This window comes from Pituophis catenifer, unplaced genomic scaffold, assembly GCF_029215685.1.
Source record: "Pituophis catenifer annectens isolate HBS135680 unplaced genomic scaffold, rPitCat1.0.hap2 SCAF_10, whole genome shotgun sequence".
NCBI classification, from domain to species: domain Eukaryota; kingdom Metazoa; phylum Chordata; class Lepidosauria; order Squamata; family Colubridae; genus Pituophis; species Pituophis catenifer.
In genome coordinates this window covers 25471834-25489504 of record NW_027256890.1, presented here as the reverse complement: position 1 = coordinate 25489504, position 17671 = coordinate 25471834, and the positions used below count along the sequence as shown (strand labels likewise).

The following is a 17671-nucleotide window of genomic DNA, read 5'->3' as shown; positions in this document are numbered from 1 at the left end:
GGTGCTCATCTCTGTTTCAAAGCGGGAGAGCCAGTGCTGTCCGAAGACGTCTCCGTGGTCATGTGGCCACGTGACTCAACGCCAAAGGCGCACGGAAAATGCTGTTCCCTTCCCACCAAAGGTGGTCCCTATTTTTCTACTTGCATTTTTTACCTGCTTTCGAACTGCTAGGTTGGCAGAAGCTGGGACGAGTCACGGGAGCTCACCCCGTTACGCGGCACTCGGGATTTAAACCGCTGAACTGACAGCCTTTCGATCGACAAGCTCAGCGTCTTAGCCGCCGAGCCACCGCGTCCCTTCAAAACTATCTTGTATTTATTAATTCATGTATTATGAAATTTGGCTTTCCGCTAACTCCCATCAAATGGGCCCGGGATTATTTTTAAAACACCAATTTGATCAATACTGTCCCCAATTTAAACCCATCAAGCCAACCAACGCACGACAATAAAACCGTATAGAATCTTATCCCATGGGCATCATGCATAAATAATATCGAGTCCTTTTAAAAGGTTGCTCAACTTTCCTTTGAAAGCAGCCGGAGAGGCAAAAAAAAAAAAAAAAAATGTACGTTGTGCATTGTGTAAAGTCTGCTTTTGAGACCGCCTTAAATAGGCAACTGGTCACAACCAAAACTTATCCCAGTGTTTCAAAGGAGGGCCCTCTTCCTTCCCTGCCCTCACCGCACCCCAGAATGGAAGCTTACCTGTTTTGATTTCTTAAAAAAGGCTTGCTTGATCTCCTTTGAAGTAGCATCCTGTTTGATCCCCAGAACTTCGTAGTGGCTAATATGCCTAGCTGAAGACCTAGAAAAACGACACGGTTACTCTGCTGAAGATGACCTTGTAGAAACATTAGAGAAGGTCAATCTGGGCTTATTTCAAACAGGGTTTGAACCAAAATCAATTGTGATGTTGAAAAGTCTAGGAAGGTGGGGCCTTTACCTATTGTTGTATGGCTGTGGTATTATTATTATTATTATTATTATTATTATTATTATTATTATTATTATTATTATTATTATCCTTTACTACCCTCTCTTATTGGTATTATTACTATAACTGATTATTACTACTTGCTATTTTGCATGTACACTCAGAGCTTGGTGCACCGGAGACAAATTCCTTGTGTCTCTTTGGCAGTTCGATTCTCACCAGGCTCAAGGCTGACTCAGCTTTCCATCCTTCCGAGGTGGGTAAAATGAGGAGCCGGATTGTTGGGGGCAAGAGGCTGACTCTGTAAACCGCTTTGAGAGTCCTGTAAAGCACCGTGAAGCGGTATATAAGTCTAAATGCTATTGCTATTGCTAGTCCCTCTGACTTGAACATACAATCTTAACACTGAAATGGTTTTAAGTGTGAGAACTGGTTGTAAAAGTCACTTTTTTCCAGTACCGTTTTAACTTCAAACAATCATTACGCCGTGCTGCCACAGTGGTTAGAATGCACTATTGCAGGCTAACTCTGCCCACTGCCAGCGGTTCAATCCTGACCGGCTGAAGGTTGACTCAGCCTTCCGTCCTGTAAGTAAAATGAGGACCCAGATTGTTGGAGGCAAAAGGCTGAATCTGTAAACTGTTTAGAGAGGGCTGTAAAGGACTGTGAAGCGATATATAAGTGCTATTAAATGAGAGGTTTGTAAGTCGAGAACTACCTATATAGAAAAGATTTACAGATCAGTACTTACACCTCTTACAAGTACATTGTTTTTATTACTAGATTTTTATCACACATACACATACACACATATATAAATCATGTTTCCCTGAAAAGAAGACCCTGTCTTATATTTTTTGAATCCCAAAATAAGCGCTTGGCTTTATTTTCAGGGAGGTCTTATTATTTGGGGGCGCATGGAGCAAGACGGGGCTTCTCTTGCCGTCTTACCTGATTTCCAGCTCTGTCTCCCTAATCAGAGGAAATGGAGGGGACTGGCTGCACATGTAGTTAAATATTTTCGGGGAGGGCTTATTTTAAGGGGAGGGCTTATTTGGCGGGGCTTATTTTCGGGGAGGGCTTATTATCCGGGGAGGTCTTATTTTCCGGAAAACACAGTGTGTGTATCTATATCTATATCTATATCTATCTATAATTTATATTTCGCTGATAAAGAAATAAAGGGAGACTAGTATAGATCAATTTCAAGCTATTTAGCTCTCATCAGTTAGCAATACCCTTACTTGGATTCGAACTTGGGCTGCCTGTATGTTAGGCAGTTGTATTAACCTCTGAGCCACAAGTTTTCCTCCCTTCATCATCTTGAGCCAAGGGAGAGATTAAGTGTTTTTCTATCGAGACACCAGCATGTGGGAGGGAGCATACTGCATCTCTTTCGCCTTTCAATCCAGGAGCCTTCAAGCAGTCACATTCACGACAAGCCATTTTATACCAAATTTATACTTTATAAAGGTAGACTTGTATAGATCTATTTCAAGCTATTTAGCTCTCATCAGCTAGCCATACCCTTACTTGAATGCGACTGCTTGAGGGCTCCTGAATTGGAGCTGAAAGGCGAAAGGGATGCAATATGCTCCCTCCCACATGCTGGGGTAGACAGGTGTCTCGATAGAAAAACACTTTATATATATGTGTGTGTGTGTATGATAAGATAAAAATCTAGTAATAAAACTAATGTGTACTTGTAATAAGTGTAAGTGCTGATCTGTAAACCTCTTTTTGTAATCTCCACTTGTAATCAGTCTCATGTTACTGGCATCTGCGTAACCAACCTCTTCACTGCCTTTCCCCCACTTCCCCTCAATTTAAACCCATCAGTTGAGCCACTTCACTACCTCTGACGAAGTAGTTTACCAAAGCTTATACCTTTCAATATAATTTGTGTGTCGGAGAAGGTGCTTCCCCTCTTCCCACTCCAGAGTCTTATCAGTTCAAAGTGCCTGAATTCATTGCAAGAAAAAGACTCACCAGGAGTAGATTGCGGAAGTAAAAGCCCGATGTCGGGAATTTTGACAACGTTGGCAACAGCGACAAAGGAAACACAGATTAGTCAAGGCCATTTCTTGAAACCCCTTCTCCTGTTCTCATCCTGTCAAATGGAATGAGGAAAGACAGAGGGAGTCATTACAATGTAAGCAACTGGTCAAAGTTTATATATTTACAGTGCTTGTGGTTTTTGAGGGGGGTGGGACTACTCAAAGGTAGTCCTCGCAATTGCAAAGGAGCCCCAATTTTCTGTCAACTAAGCGAGACGGTCGATAAGCTTTGCCCCATTTTATGGCTTTCCTTGCTACAGCTATTGCCATTATTAAGTTGTTAAGTGAATCTTTGCTTGCAGAAGGTCGCAAAAGGGGGATGGCGTGATTCCGGGACACTGCAGCCGTCATAAGTGTGAGTCAGTTGCTTAGCATCCGGATTTTGATCAAGTGACCATGGGGGATGCTGCGACGGTCGTAAAGTGTGAAAAACGGTTGTAGAGCATGGAAAACGGTTGTAAAGTGTGAAAAATGGTTGTAAAGTGTGAAAAATGGTCATAAAGTGTGTGAAAAACGGTTGTAGAGTGAAAAATAGTCGTAAAGAGTGAAAAACGGTCATAAAGTGTGAAAAACGGTCGTAAAGTGTGAAAAAACGGTTATAGGTCATTTTTTTTTGGTGTTGTGACTTTGCACGGTCACTAAATGAATGGCTGTAAATCAAGGACTACCTCTAAAAAGGATACAAACAAGGACCCAGCTAAAGGAAGAAAGGCTCAAATTGCAAATTTTCTTAGCCATCAAAGCAAAATCAAGGGCACAATTTGCCCCCTTTGCAATTTGCCTTGCATTAAAGATGGATGAGTTTTTAGAGGACGAACTGAGTGACCTTTTTTTGACGGCAATAAACCTAGAGCCAATAAATAATTGGGATGGCAGTAAGCCGGGGGACTACAACTCCCATCGCTCGCCTGAAACAGCCGAGCCAAGAATCCTCCTTAAATGGGATATAAAAACATTAAGGGTTAACCATCGGAGGGGTGGAACCTTAAGAAGCCTGGCTGCTATTTCCGGGGGGGAAGAAATTATAGGAAGGACCCTTGCGGCAGAAAGCCACCTTGGGAACCCGGAAGTGCAGCGGAAGGAACGTTCCAAAACAATCCGAAGAGAAAACCGGAGAAACGGGTCAAGGGACTTTTTGATATCCGCTCGTCCTTTAAAAAAACAAAAACAAACAAACCCCAAACTGCAGCCATTCCCAACTGCCGGAGCAAACGCGGGAAGGTGACTGAGGTGGAGAGGGGGGCAGAAAAGAGGGACGGGCAATGACGGGGAGGGGGGAAACACGGCGGTTACCATAGAAACTCACCAACGGGTGCGTCGACTTCGGCGGCCATTTTGTTCTCCCTGCCGCGAGCCCCGAAGGGAGGGAGAGAGGGAAGGAGCGACATCCGGGTACTCTCGAAGGGTTCCCGCTCTTGCCTCCAAAGGGGCTGCGCCTACAAGTCCCAGAATTCCTTGCTGAAAATGCTGGGGGGAGGGGGGCGTAGATGTATCAGGTTGGGATGGAGGGATTATTATTATTATTATTATTATTATTATTATTATTATTATTATTATTATTATTATTATTATTATTATTATTATCTTTTTCTGAAGTTCTGATTAGGACCTTAGATACCAAAAAACAGGTGTATGTTTCCCTCATGGTTTGGTGTAAAGGTGGAGTTATGCACCCAAACAAATCATACAGGGTGTTCAATGAAAAGCTAGGCTGGTTTTTTTTTTTTTCTCGACCTTAGCAAGAATTCCCAGAATGCCCCAGCTGGCATGCTTTAAAAGGTGTGGACTACAACTCCCAGAATTCCCCAGCTGGCATGCTTTACGGGTTGTGGTACTATAAGTCCCAGAATTCCCCAGTTAGTGTGCTTTAAGGTGTGGACTACAACTCCCAGAATTCCCCAGCTGGCATGCTTTAAAAGGTGTGGACTACAAGTCCTAGGATTCCCCAGCAGGCATGCTTTACTGGTTGTGGACTATAAATCCCAGAATTCCCCAGTTAGTGTGCTTTAAGAGGTGTGGACTGTAACTCCCAGAATTCCCCAGCTGGCATGCTTTAAAAGGTGGAGTCTACAAGTCCCAGAATTCCCCAGTTAATGTGCTTTAAGAGATGTGGGCTTCAACTCCCAGAATTCCCCAGCCAGAAGTCCACACATCTGAAAGGTTGAGAAATACCTAAAGCAGGTCAAAAATTTTAAAATGTAGGTTATGTTTAAGTGAAACAGCCCAGCAATGTTCTGAGACGTGGTGGTCTTGGGACCCCTTTACATTCTTAAAAATGATGGAGCCCCTCCCAAAGAGCTTACATTTATATATACATATCAGTTCAGTTGATCAGTTTTTGCTGAGACATTTAAAAATATTTATTTATTTGACTTCATGGAACCCCTGAAAAGGTCTTGGGGTCACCTTGAGAATTACTGCATTAGACCATGTCAAGTTTTATACGTGCCTATATATCCACAAACCTATTTGTATGCATATAAATTGTATTTCAGGTGAAAGGTAGACCAAGTCTAGTTTAATATACAACCACATTCACACACATATTTTATATATTTTGATGTAATAGGCAAAAAACCTAAACAATGTCACATTTATGCACAATACACACACACAGTTGGTGAAATGCTAAACGATGAGATTTTACAGATGCACGCAAACATACCCATTTTAGACGAAAGATCAAATTTACACACACACACAACGTATGCTAGATTTAGATTGTCAGGTATTTTATATGTTTATCTATGGAGGGGTATATATTTGTGTGTGCCCGTGTACATGCTTAGCTCCTTTTCTTGCCTGCTTACAGATCCAAAAAGCCTGCGTGATTTTCGAAGATTGGGGGGCCAAGCGACAATGGGCAGCCGGGGGTCTATCAAATGCACAATTGTCCCCTTCCTCCAGACACTGAGCGGGGTCTCCCTTTTTAACAACAGCCAAAGATGCCCGAAGCCAAGTCCCGACTCGACTTGAATAGAGCCCCAGTGAATGAATCTTCGCTTTATGCAAAAGGGGTTTCCCCCACCCCCCCCCACACACAAAAAAACTAAATTGAAAGATGCCAATTCGAAAGGTTGAAAGGCAAGGAAACAGCTGGCTGTGGGATCTCTTGCCAGGCGTGTGGGTCTTGATTTGAGAAAGCTATTACAGATGCTTTTGTAAAGTTGCTGGGCAAAAGGGCTCATATTTGCTCAGCTGTGAAATATATGGGAAGGGTGCCAGCAGCCTTCCAGTGAAAATGTGCCAGGGACCCCAACCAACAAAACACACTTTTGTCATAGGTGCGACAGTGACGTCTATTTTTCACTGAATGGACTTTCTATTTTATTTTATTTCATTTTTGAATGGGTTGTGGTGGTGAGGGGGTTTCCTCTTACAAAGGGCCTAGTCAGGACAGTTTAGGAAAACTGGTGTCAAAAGGGAAGTATGTTGTTGCCAAAGAGAAATGCCAATTTTTTTCCATGGTATGAAAGAGAGGCAAAAGATTAAAAAAAACGCGGCGGAAATTAATGCTTCATGCTCCAGGCTCCAAGCTGAGAATGGCCTTAGATCAGGGGTTACCAACTTTTGCAGGATTTTGAACCCCTGGAAATGAGAAATCAGTTTGTTTAAAAAAAACAAAAAACCCCCCCACAAAATTACTTTATTGGCATCAGGATTGGTCAAGAAATAACCACGCTATTGACTTTTAAGGATTCCATTTTAATCCATATAACACAGGAGTTCTCAAATGTTTTGGTCTTCCAATGATCCATAGTGGCTTTGCGCAGGTAACGTGAGGAATGGACTTTAGGAGCCTTGCCAATTTTTTAAAGCAGAATTAAATCCTGCTTCGGTTTTATCTGGCTGAGTTCACAGCTGGTTTAAAGAGATAAAACAGAGAGCAAAAACAGAAGGTGTTTTCACCAGCTCTCGCCCTTTGCCTGTGCAAACCCAATTCAGTTTGTTTTTTAAATTTATTGTAACCCAATAAAGGAGAATATTTGTAGCTCAGGGTTGAAATGAGGACCCCTTGGTATTCGCTGAGCTTGGTTGTTTTCTTGCATAACCCATACTTGGTAATATCATCTGTGCTAGAAGGAGCATCTGGAGCAAACCCCTCTCCCTTCTAGCACTGATGATGTAACCTAGTTGGGTAACAAAACGTCTTCAAGAAAACCACCAAGCTCAGAGAGCACCAAGAACCCCTCAAATTGTTACCCCTCTCCAAGTTGACCTTTACGTCTGTCTGTCTTGTTTGTCTGTCTGACAACCCTTCCATAGCATCTGATTTTGACATTTTGTATGAAAAGTCGCACTCTTAAATCAGGGCTGTTTCTGTTAAGTCATAGGACTTTGGTGAATGCCCAGCCGTGCCAACCTTTGGAGCTGATCCGTTGTGGACTCATCCTGCAAATGGTCATATAAAGAACTGATAATTGAAGATACAAAGCTTTCTCTGATTGTTTTTGCAAGACGGATACGCCACAACGTGAGGATTTTCCTAATACTTAATAATTCATTATACATAGTATCTGGGTTGAGCATAGATAGTAAGTCAAAATCCCCAATCTTGTTGTGGCCCGCCAGCAGTTAGCAGAGCTGACAGCAGATTCGGACAGTGAGGAGGTTGGGGAGGAACCTTCCTTCCTTCCCTCCTTCCTTCCTTCCTTCCTTCCTTCCTTCCTTCCTTCCTTCCTTCCTTCCTCCTTCCTTCCTTCCTTCCTTCCTTCCTTCCTCCTTCCTTCCTTCCTTCCTTCCTTCCTTCCTTCCTCCTTCCTTCCTTCCTTCCTACCTTCCTTCCTTCCTTCCTTTTTTCCTTCCTTCCTTCCTCCTTCCTTCCTTCCTTCCTTCTTTCCTCCTTCCTTCCTTCCTTCCTTCCTTCCTCCTTCCTTCCTTCCTTCCTTCCTTCCTCCTTCCTTCCTTCCTTCCTACCTTCCTTCCTTCCTTCCTTCCTTTTTTCCTTCCTTCCTCCTTCCTTCCTGCCTTCCTTCCTTCCTTCCTTCCTTCCTACCTTCCTTCCTTCCTTCCTTCCTTCCTTCCTTCCTCCTTCCTTCCTTCCTTCCTTCCTTCCTCCTTCCTTCCTCCTTCCTTCCTTCCTTCCTTCCTTCCTTTTTTCCTTCCTTCCTCCTTCCTTCCTTCCTTCCTTCCTTCCTTCCTTCCTTCCTTCCTTCCTTTTTTCCTTTCTTCCTTCCCAGTGGGGAGCAAGAGGCTGACTCTGTAAACCGCTTAGAGAGGGCTGCAAAGCACTGTGAAGCGGTATAGAAGTCTAAGTGCTATTGCTATTTAAAAACAAAACCACAAAAATAAGCAGGAGAAACAAGAGATGATAGAAGTTGGTCTCTTTTTGCTTCCTCCAGTTCATATAAGCCCCCGCCCTCAAATCTTCCCACCGAGATTAACATGAATTAGTGCCCATTACAAATCAGATTATACACCTCCCGTGTTCACGTGTGTGGAAATCGCTCTTGAATGGGGCTATTGCCAGAGAGGCATATCAGGTGTTTGGTACCCCCTGGAGAAAAAAAACAACCCACGTGCATTTTCACACCTAAAAAATAGTCATAATCCCCTCTTAACTCCTGCATTTTAGGATTCCTGGCATTCGTTGCTAGGCCGACTCAATTTTAAGACCTCTTAATCTTGGAAGTCGTCCTCTTGAATCAGCAATGCAAGGGGGGAATTTAAGAAAAGTGATATTTAGATATTTAGTGCTTCTTGCAATTCTGGGAGTTGACATCCCTGCATCTTAAAGCTGTCAAGATTGAAAAAACACTGCTCTGTTTCTTCCGAAGGAGCCTAGTTTTCCCTTCCCGTCCCTTCCCGGTTTGCAGTAGAGGTAGTTCTCGACTTACAACGGTTCATTCAGCGACCGTTGGAAGTTACAACTGTATTTCTGACTTTAATAACTAGAGTGATTCACATAGCTGCTGTGGCAAGGAAAAAAGTGACTTACGACCATTTTTCACCCTTATGACCGTCGTGGCATTTGATCTGAATCAAAATTCAGATGCTGGGCAACCGGTTCATACTTACGACGGTTGCGTGCAATCCCCTTTCGCGACCTTCTAACCAGCAAAGTCAGCGGGGGGAGCCAGATTCACTTAAACAACTTAACAACCGAAGTGATTCATTTCACAAATGTGTCAAGACAGGTCGTAAAACGGGGCAAAAACCCACTTCACAAATGTCTCGCTTAGCCGCAGAGGTTTTGGGCGCCGATTGAGGTCATACGTCAAGGACTACCTATCATGACAAAAGGGGGGAAAAAAAGGAGAGGAATATTTATAGTATCATACAGAGCATAGAAAGGGAAAAAATATTTCATATTTCACATTATTTCATATGCGCTGCAATTAATAAAGCAGGACGAAAATTCCTCTAGGATTTTGCTGCAAAGAATCCCTTTCTTAATTGCTTTGGACATTTTCACCCGTCTTCTTTTTAGCAGCGTGGGACCTTCCCGGTTCAAATCCCAAATGTTTTTTTTTTATTTTAAATTTTATTTTTTAAACAAACATAAGAAACATCAATCCATCATCAGTCCCAAATACAGGGGGTGTGTCGGTTGGTTACAAATCTTTTGTGCATCTTCACCATATTCATAGCTTTATTATTTATCTAACTTCTCATGTTTTCAATCTAATACATATCTATACATTATTATTCTTATTAATCATTTATATTAACCATAACTTGTTTCTTCCCACATTTCATACAAATTATTTTCCTATTTAAATTAATTTTATATTGTAACATTCATTTCATCATCCTAGACCAGTCCAATAATAATGCATCTTTATATTATATTTTATATAAATGTTTTCAGCACCTTTTCTACGCTCTCTTTAAATGGTGACCTAACGTTGTCTTCCCCAGCTGTCTGGCTTCCGACTGCAGGTAGTCCTGGTTTTACGACGCTTCATTTAGTGACTGTTCAAAGTCACAACGGCGCTGAAAAATGGGACTTACGACCGTTTTTCGCCCTTAAGACCGTCGCAGCATCCCCATGCTCAAAATGGAGACCTCTGGCAGCTGATTCACATTTATGACGGCTGCAGAGCCCCTTTTGCGGCCTCACTCTGTTGCTAAGTGAGACATTGGTTAAGACATTGGACATTTTTTTCTTATCACGGTTGTTAAGTGAATCACAGCAGGGGTTACGCTTACGGTTGTTAAGCGAGTCTGCTTCTGCATTGCCCTTTGCTTAGGGACACTGCAACGGTCATAAATATGAGTCAGTTGCCAAGCATCTTTTTTTTAAAAAAAAAAATACCTAAATTTTGATCATGTGACCATGGGATTGCCGCCAACGGTCGTTAAGTGTGAAAAACGATCAAGTCGCTTTTTTCAGTGCCGTCACAACTTCGAACGGTCACTAAATGAACCTGTTGTAAATCGAGGACTACGGTTGCAGCTACGATGACGCCGGACTGTATTTTTGGGGGGGGAATGAGCATTTATTTTTTAAAAAAGATTTTAAATGTTTTTAAAAAATCTCGGGGGGTGGGGGGAAACATTAAAAAAGGATGAGTTATTCCACCAGCAATTCTTCAGCAGCAAAGCTGCAGTGAGGCGGATTTCTTTCCTCCCTCTGCAGAAAATGATTGCGATTAAACCGCAACGATGGCATTCTGGGTTTGTCGGAGCAGCGAAGGGGCCCCTCTTTCGCGCCGTAATTAAATTGAGGTTTTATAATCTCATCCATCTCCGCTCGAGGGCTTGACGTCCTGTCTGGATTTACAGCCTCTGCCATCGGGTCCAAAAAAGCTTAATATCAGACAGGGCGAGCGGAGGTGGTAGACGGAATGAAGAATTAGCATGAAGCCTCTGGTTTATTTATTTATTTATTTATTTATTTATTTATTTATTTATTTATTTATTTATTTATTTATCCTCCCTGTCAAATGTTCCTGCTATTTTCCCTCCTTCCCAAAAATTGTCTTTTTTTTTTTTCTTCTCACGTTCCAGCTGAGCGTTGCCAACTTCTTTCCAGCTCTACAGCTCATCCTTTAAACTGCAGATATACCCAGCCCTAACCTTGGTAAAATAAAAAAATAAGATTATTCTGTTGCGATTCAGCTGTCAGATTTTCAAATCCTTGCTCCGCTGAAGACTTTGCGTCTAACACAGGGGTCTGCAATCTTAAACACTCAAAAGAGCCATTTGCACCCGTTTCCCACAGAAAAGAAAACACCGGGAGCTACAAAACCCTTCCCATGCCTGACTATTTCTCGAGCGGCCACAAAACGAGCAAATGTAGTTGAATTAAACATTCTGTTTTCTTCTGAAACTTCTCTTTTCTTGGATTTATCCATAGTTGGCCTACCGGGGGTTGAAAAGCTCAATAAATTGCGTGTCGGCAGGTATTGCACATTGGCAGTTGATGCATATTTTAAGTGACAGGGAGCCACAGCAGAGGGGTGAAAGAGCCACATGCAGCTCCAGAGCTGCAGGTTGCTGACCCCTGATCTAACACAACTGATATAGAAGTCCTCCCTTGTTCTTTTATGTCTCTCCACCCCAATCGGAGAGAAGCAGACCGAGGTTTAATTTTTTTTTTGAACAGTCAGCAGCCCTGATCTAAATGTCTCCCTCTCCTAAACCTCTTCTTTGTGTTTTTCTTCTTCACATCAAAACCCATCCATGTGGCCCTTTCGGGATGCACTCCGAACACAATGCGCTCTGGCCAGCCGTGACGATGACTGCAATTTAACCGTGGATAGTTTGACAGGATGGGTATCCTCATGAGCAAAAGATGGAGTCTGCGTGCTTCAAACAAGGAGGCTAAATTCACGCTTGTTTGGGTAGCACATTTGCACGCTTGTTCGGGAGGAGCATATTTTATTTATTTTATTTTATTTTTATTTTATTTTATTGAATATTTGCACACCCACGGCTGCTAGGCTGATCTAGGGGGGGGAAAACCCATGAATAAAAGCAGTCAGGGTTGATCTCCTCTAGGACTGACCGGTTGGATGGCCTTGCAGTCCAAGGGACTCGCGGGAGTCTTCTCCAGCACCAAAGTTCAAAGGCCTCCATTCTTTGGCCTTCTCAGCCTTCCTTATGGCCCAACTTTCACAGCCATCCATTGCAACTGGGAAAACCATCGCCTTGACTAGACGCACTTTTGTTGGCAGGGTGATGTCTCTGCTTTTTAGCATGCTGTCTAGATTTGCCATAGCTTTCCTCCCCAGGAGCAAGCCTCTCTTGATTTCTTGGCTGCAGTCCCCATCTGCGGCGATCTCAGAGCCTCCGATACTCTTTGTAGTAATTCCATTACAAATTTGTAGTTTTGGGAAGCTGAAGAGCGATAAGCTGAAGTGTCTGGCTGGGGAATTCTGGGAGTTGAAGTCCACAGTTTTTAAAGTTGCTAAGTTTGAAAAAACGTTGCTGTAGATACATATTGGGAAACTGGACGTTTTCACCTTTCTCTTTTTTTCAGGTGAACCAAGCAGACAGAGGATGGACCCAGATATCTCCTTACTGTTCAAGTGCCCGGCTTTTGGGGGTATCCCTGAGTCTCACGTCCGAGTAGAACTTTCCCCCCTCTACGACCGGAACTCGCTGCCTGCAGATCAGGTCCAAATCGACAGCGTCTGGGCATCCCGTTGCCGGCAGAACCCGTGGCTTTTCGACGGGGCCAAATTTCGCCTCCACTCAGTCAAGCTGGACGGGAGCATTTTGACTTTCCACCTGGGGCTTACCAGCTATAAGGACTTCGTGGGTACCAACTTGGCAGAGACAGCCAGGCAGCTCCGGGAACAGGGGCACAAGGATTTTGGGAACAGCCAAGCCTATCTCGCCGAACCCCTGGGTGTGGGCGCCATGCTGCACACAGCAGACGACAATTTTGTCTTCCTGCGACGCAGCCTGTGTGTGGGAGAAGCCCCAGGAAAGATCGACGTTCCTGGAGGACACCCGGAGCCTCAGGTGGGTGTCTTTAATCCGGTTTGGGGCAGTGGAGGGAATTCCACCAATCTTATAAATACAGGCAGATAGTCCTTGAATTACAACCACCATGGAGGCCAGAATTTTGGTCGTCAGTCGTCGTAACTGAGGCACCACGTGGCCTGATTAAATTTGACAACCCTTTTTTTTAATGATATAAAGCAAGTCAGGATGGTCGTTCAGGGGATCATGTCATTGTTAAGCAAACCACCTGGTCGTTAAACGAATCCAGCATACCCAATGGACTTTTTTTCTGCTGGAAAACAGCAGAAAAGTCATGAATTATGACCGCAGGATACCATAAATGTTGCCAAGTGTGTGACATGGGATCACATGACTGCGGGGTGCTGTGCATGCGCAGGAATCATAACTTAGACGACAGGTGATAACATAACTTTTTTAAAGTCCATCATAACTCAGAATGGTTCTTAAGCGACCAGTCGTAAGTCAAGAACTCCCTGTATTATACATCTGCCGACGACCACAATTGAGCCCAAAATTTCCATTGTTAAGGGAGACATGGGTTAGACGGGTTTTACCCCATTTTACGACCTTTCTTGCCACAGTTGTTAAGCGAATCACTGCAGTTGATAAATGAATAACCCGGTTGTTAAGTGAATCTGGCTTCCCCATTGTCTTTGCTTGTCAGAAGGTCGCAAAAGCTGATCTCATGACTCATACAGTCATAGGTATGAGCCATTTGCCAAGCCTCTGATCATGGGGATGCTGCAAAGGTCGTAAGTGTGGGAAAACGGTCCTTTTTTCAGTGCCCTTGTAACTTTGAAAGGTCGCTAAATGAACTGTTGTAAGTCGAGGACTCCCTGTGTCTCCTTACCCCCTATTAAGATACATTGGGGTGTAATTCTTTTGGAAAATTACAGAAGCTCTGCGTGACCTTCTCTCCAATTTATTGACATGGCTGATGGATCCTGTTTGTAGCTCTTACTGCTCCTCTTGAGTAGGCCTACGTCAAGAGTTAATAGTTGTAAGCTGCTGAGAAGTTGTAAGCTGAGGCAACCGGAAGCTGATGCAATGAAATGAGGCAGCAGGGTTACTGCCACTTTAAGAAGCTGGGTAAGAAGCTACCTATATAAGGGAAGCCATTAGAGGGCATTTCCCTCTCCTCATGTATTATCTACTCTTGTTCTCTCGTCGTGTGTCAGTAGCTGTAAAGGTATTTAACCACGTATAAGTTTGTAAATATTTAACTCTAGTTAAAACCACTCTTATTTATCTAAATAACAGTGTTGTGCTGTGTGCTGTGTTTTGCTCCTGGGTTTATCTCATAATACTAGTTAAGCTGCCTAAACTCTGACAGCCTATTTGCCACTACTGCCTTTTCTTTGCAGGCTGTGTTAGGCAACGACGCTTCGGTGGGATCCTTGATTCGACATCAGGATCTCCCGGGGGATCTGGTGGTCAGGGAACTGTTCTCTTCTGTGCTTCGAGAGATCCAGGATGAGGTGAGAGCAGAGGTGGTATTCAGCCGGTTCGCACCGAACCCGTAGCGGCAATCGCAGGTGGGCTTGGCCACCCGCCCTAGCTCCAAGTCGTGCTATTTAGGCACATTTTCGAGGCCGGGTGCATGCGTGGACGGCGCGTGAGCGAGCAATGGGCTGCTTCCTGAATCACCTTTTTACCTGTTTCCAGGTGAACCTTCAGCCAGCCACTCTCAGCAGGCCCGTTTTGCTTGGCATCGTTCGGAATGAAACCACGGCGGGCCGGTGCAGCGCCGAATTCTACGTCAGGTAACCCTTGAGGAAGCCGGGAATTGCAGCAGGCAGTCCTCGACTTACAACCGCAACGGAGCCCCAGATTTCCATCACTAAATGAGACGTTTGTTAAGCGGGTTTTGCCCCACGTTACGACCTTTCTTGCCACCGTTGTTAAGGGAATCACCGCGGTTGTTAAGTTAGTCAAGTGAATCTGGCTTCTCGGTTGACACTGCTCGTCAGAAGGTCGTAAAACTCAGTTACATGACCCTGGCTGGGACTTAGAAACTTAGAATAACTTTATTGTCACTTTGAATGTACACTAATCGACATGTATTAAAATTAAATTTCATCGCATGCAGCTCTCAAAGGGTCTCCACCTCTAATATACACTACATAAACATGACAAAATAAACAAATAAATACAAAATTATGTATATATCCTCATATTTTATATTGGAGCCGAGTGTTTACTGGCCAGATGCCTTTCCTGTCACCAGGGCGGAGTTTTGTTCAGCAGATAATATTCTCATTGTGCCCAGAGAGAAAATTATCTGCCTCTACCTAGGATCGAACTCACAGCCTCCGGATTGTGAGGCCAGAGCTCCACCTCTAGGCCACCGCACCACTCATCTACATAACACGACACGGAGAAACAACACAGTCTCGTTCCGATGTACACACGTGTACGTGGCGAGAGAAGCAAATCTGTCATGACACGGCAGCCGTCATAAATACGAGTCAGCTGCTTGTTCATCCGGCCCGTTTTCAAACCTTGGGAGGCCGTCTCCGTCACAACTTGAGCTCTCCTCCTTTGCCGACGGTTGTCCTCTCCATTTTGCCCTTCAGGTGCAGCCTGACATCGGAGGAAGTGAAGCGGCGTTATGCTCTGGGAGGACCAGAAGCTCAAGAGTCCGTCAGCGTCACCTTTCTCAGCCGAGAGGTACGTTTTAAACCGCTGGAGGGCCTGGCCCAAATCACCCAGGCGGCTTTCATGCCTAAGGCAGGACTAGAACTCACCGTCTCCTGGTGATTGGCTCAAAGTCACCCAGCCGGCTTTCATGCCTAAAGGTGGGACTAGAACTCACCGTCTCCTGGTGATTGGCTCAAAGTCACCCAGCTGGCTTTCATGCCTAAAGGTGGGACTAGAACTCACCGTCTCCTGGTGATTGGCTCAAAGTCACCCAGCTGGCTCTCATGCCTAAGGCAGGACTAGAACTCACCGTCTCCTGGTGATTGGCTCAAAGTCACCCAGCTGGCTCTCATGCCTAGGGCGGGACTAGAACTCACCGTCTCCTGCTGCCTCAAATCACTAGACCAAGCCTGCTGACTTGATAGCCCCTGAGCCTCTCGCGCTCTTGGAGATGCACTAGAGTTGATTACGGCTTCATTATTCTGCCTTGAAAAGAGGTGGACCTACCTAAAGGGTAAACTTCAGCCAACCTCACCCCATCGAAACCTCTGCCCACGACAACCATCCTTGCCCTGTTGGACTTCATCCCGCTTCGGCATCTCTCTTAGTCATTCTCTCTCTCTCTCTCTCCCTTTCTTTCTCTCCCTCCCTCTCTCTCTCTCTCTTTCTCACTCCTTTCCCCCTCCCTCTCTCCCTCTCCCTCCCTTTCTCTCTCCCCGTCCCTCTCTTTCTCTCTCTCAATCTCTCTCCCTTCTCCCTCTCTCATTCTTTCTCCCTCTCTCTCCCTCTTTCTCTTTCTCTCTCTCCCCTCCCTCCCTCTCTTTCTCTCCCTCCCTCTCTCTCTTTCTCCTCCCTCTCTCTCTTTCTCCCTCCTTTCCCCCTCCCTCTCTATCTCCCTCTCTTTCTCTCCCTGCCTCTCTATCTCCCTCACTTTCTCTCCCTCCCTTTCTCTCTCCCCGTCCCTCTCTTTCTCTCTCTCAATCTCTCTCCCTTCTCCCTCTCTCCCCTCTCCCTCTCTCATTCTCTCTCTCTCTCTACCCTCCCCCTCTCTTTCTCTCCCTCCCCCTCTCCCTCCCCCTCTCTCATTCTCCCTCTCTCTCCCTCCCTCTCTCTTTCTCTCTCCCTCTCTTTCTCTCTCTCCCCCTCTCCCTCCCCCCTCTCCCTCCCCCTCTCTCATTCTCCCTCTCTCCCCCTCCCTCTCTCTCTCTCCCTCTCTTTCTCTCTCCCCGTCCCTCTCTTTCGCTCTCTCAATCTCTCTCCCCTCTCCCTCTCCCTCTCTCATTCTTTCTCCCTCTCTTTCCCTCTCTCTCTTTCTCTCTCCCCTCCCTCCCTCTTTCTCTCCCTCCCTCTTTCTCTCCCTCTCTCTTTCTCCCTCCTTTCCCGCTCCCTCTCTCTCTCGCTCTCTTTCTCTCCCTCCCTCTCCCACTTTCCCTCTCTTTCTCTCTCCCTGTCCCTCTCTTTCTCTCTCTCAATCTCTCTCCCCTCTCCCTCTCTCATTCTCTCTCCCTTCCCTCCCTCTCTTTCTCTCCCTCTCTCCCTTTCCCTCTCTCTCCCCCTCCCCCTCTCTCTTTCTCACTCCTCTCCCCCTCCCTCTCTCTCCCCCTTTCTCTCTCTCCATCCCTCTCTTTCTCCCCTCCCTCCCCCTCTCTTTCTCTCCCTCTCTTTCTCTCTCCCCCTCTCCCTCCCCCCTCTCATTCTCCCTCTCTTTCCCTCTCTCTCCCTCCCTCCCTCTCTCTCTCCCTCTCTCTTTCTCTCTCTCCCCCTCTCCCTCCCCCCTCTCATTCTCCCTCTCTTTCCCTCTCTCTCCCTCCCTCTCTCCCTCATTCTCTCTCTCTCCCTCTCTGTGCAGGATGTCCTGTCGATGGAGCAGCGGGGCGAGTGGTGGAGTGAACTGTGCCCATCAGCCAAAGGGGCCGTGAAGCTTTACACAGAGGTCCTGGGAGCGCATCAGTAAAAGCCCACCAACAGACACTCTCTCTCTCTCTCTCTCAAGGACTGCTCAGAACCTCTTTCCCAAAACATCAAATGCCACAAATTCAGTGGTTCCTGCTTTTCAACGTAGGAGGGCCGTTATGCCAAGACTCACACACACACACCCCCTCTCTCTTGAGAAAACAAAGT

General features: G+C 45.3%; 2 protein-coding genes across 3 annotated transcripts in view; one reads left to right on the top strand and one right to left on the bottom strand.

Moving 5' to 3' along the window:
• The window catches only part of DNAJC4 (DnaJ heat shock protein family (Hsp40) member C4), a 15807-nt gene extending 11424 nt beyond the window's left edge, over positions 1–4383 (bottom strand). Inside the window, exons 1-3 of the mRNA XM_070950877.1 lie at positions 4299–4383; positions 2925–3045; positions 707–806 (exon numbers count right to left, since the gene is read on the bottom strand). Of these exons, the coding sequence (XP_070806978.1) occupies positions 707–806; positions 2925–3016 (192 nt within the window). The 5' untranslated portion in view covers positions 3017–3045; positions 4299–4383. The remainder of the gene's footprint in view (positions 1–706; positions 807–2924; positions 3046–4298) is intronic.
• NUDT22 (nudix hydrolase 22) lies at positions 4103–17671 on the top strand. 2 transcript variants are annotated; one of them, XM_070950875.1, is made up of 7 exons: positions 4103–4213; positions 7321–7466; positions 12420–12907; positions 14275–14388; positions 14576–14673; positions 15487–15580; positions 17544–17671. In XM_070950875.1, the coding sequence occupies exons 3-7, from the start codon at positions 12440–12442 to the stop codon at positions 17610–17612; spliced, it is 843 nt and encodes a 280-aa protein (XP_070806976.1). In that variant the 5' UTR covers positions 4103–4213; positions 7321–7466; positions 12420–12439; the 3' UTR covers positions 17613–17671. The 2 variants fall into 2 exon arrangements, with proteins under 2 accessions (XP_070806976.1, XP_070806975.1); XM_070950874.1 differs by having other exon boundaries at positions 17400–17630.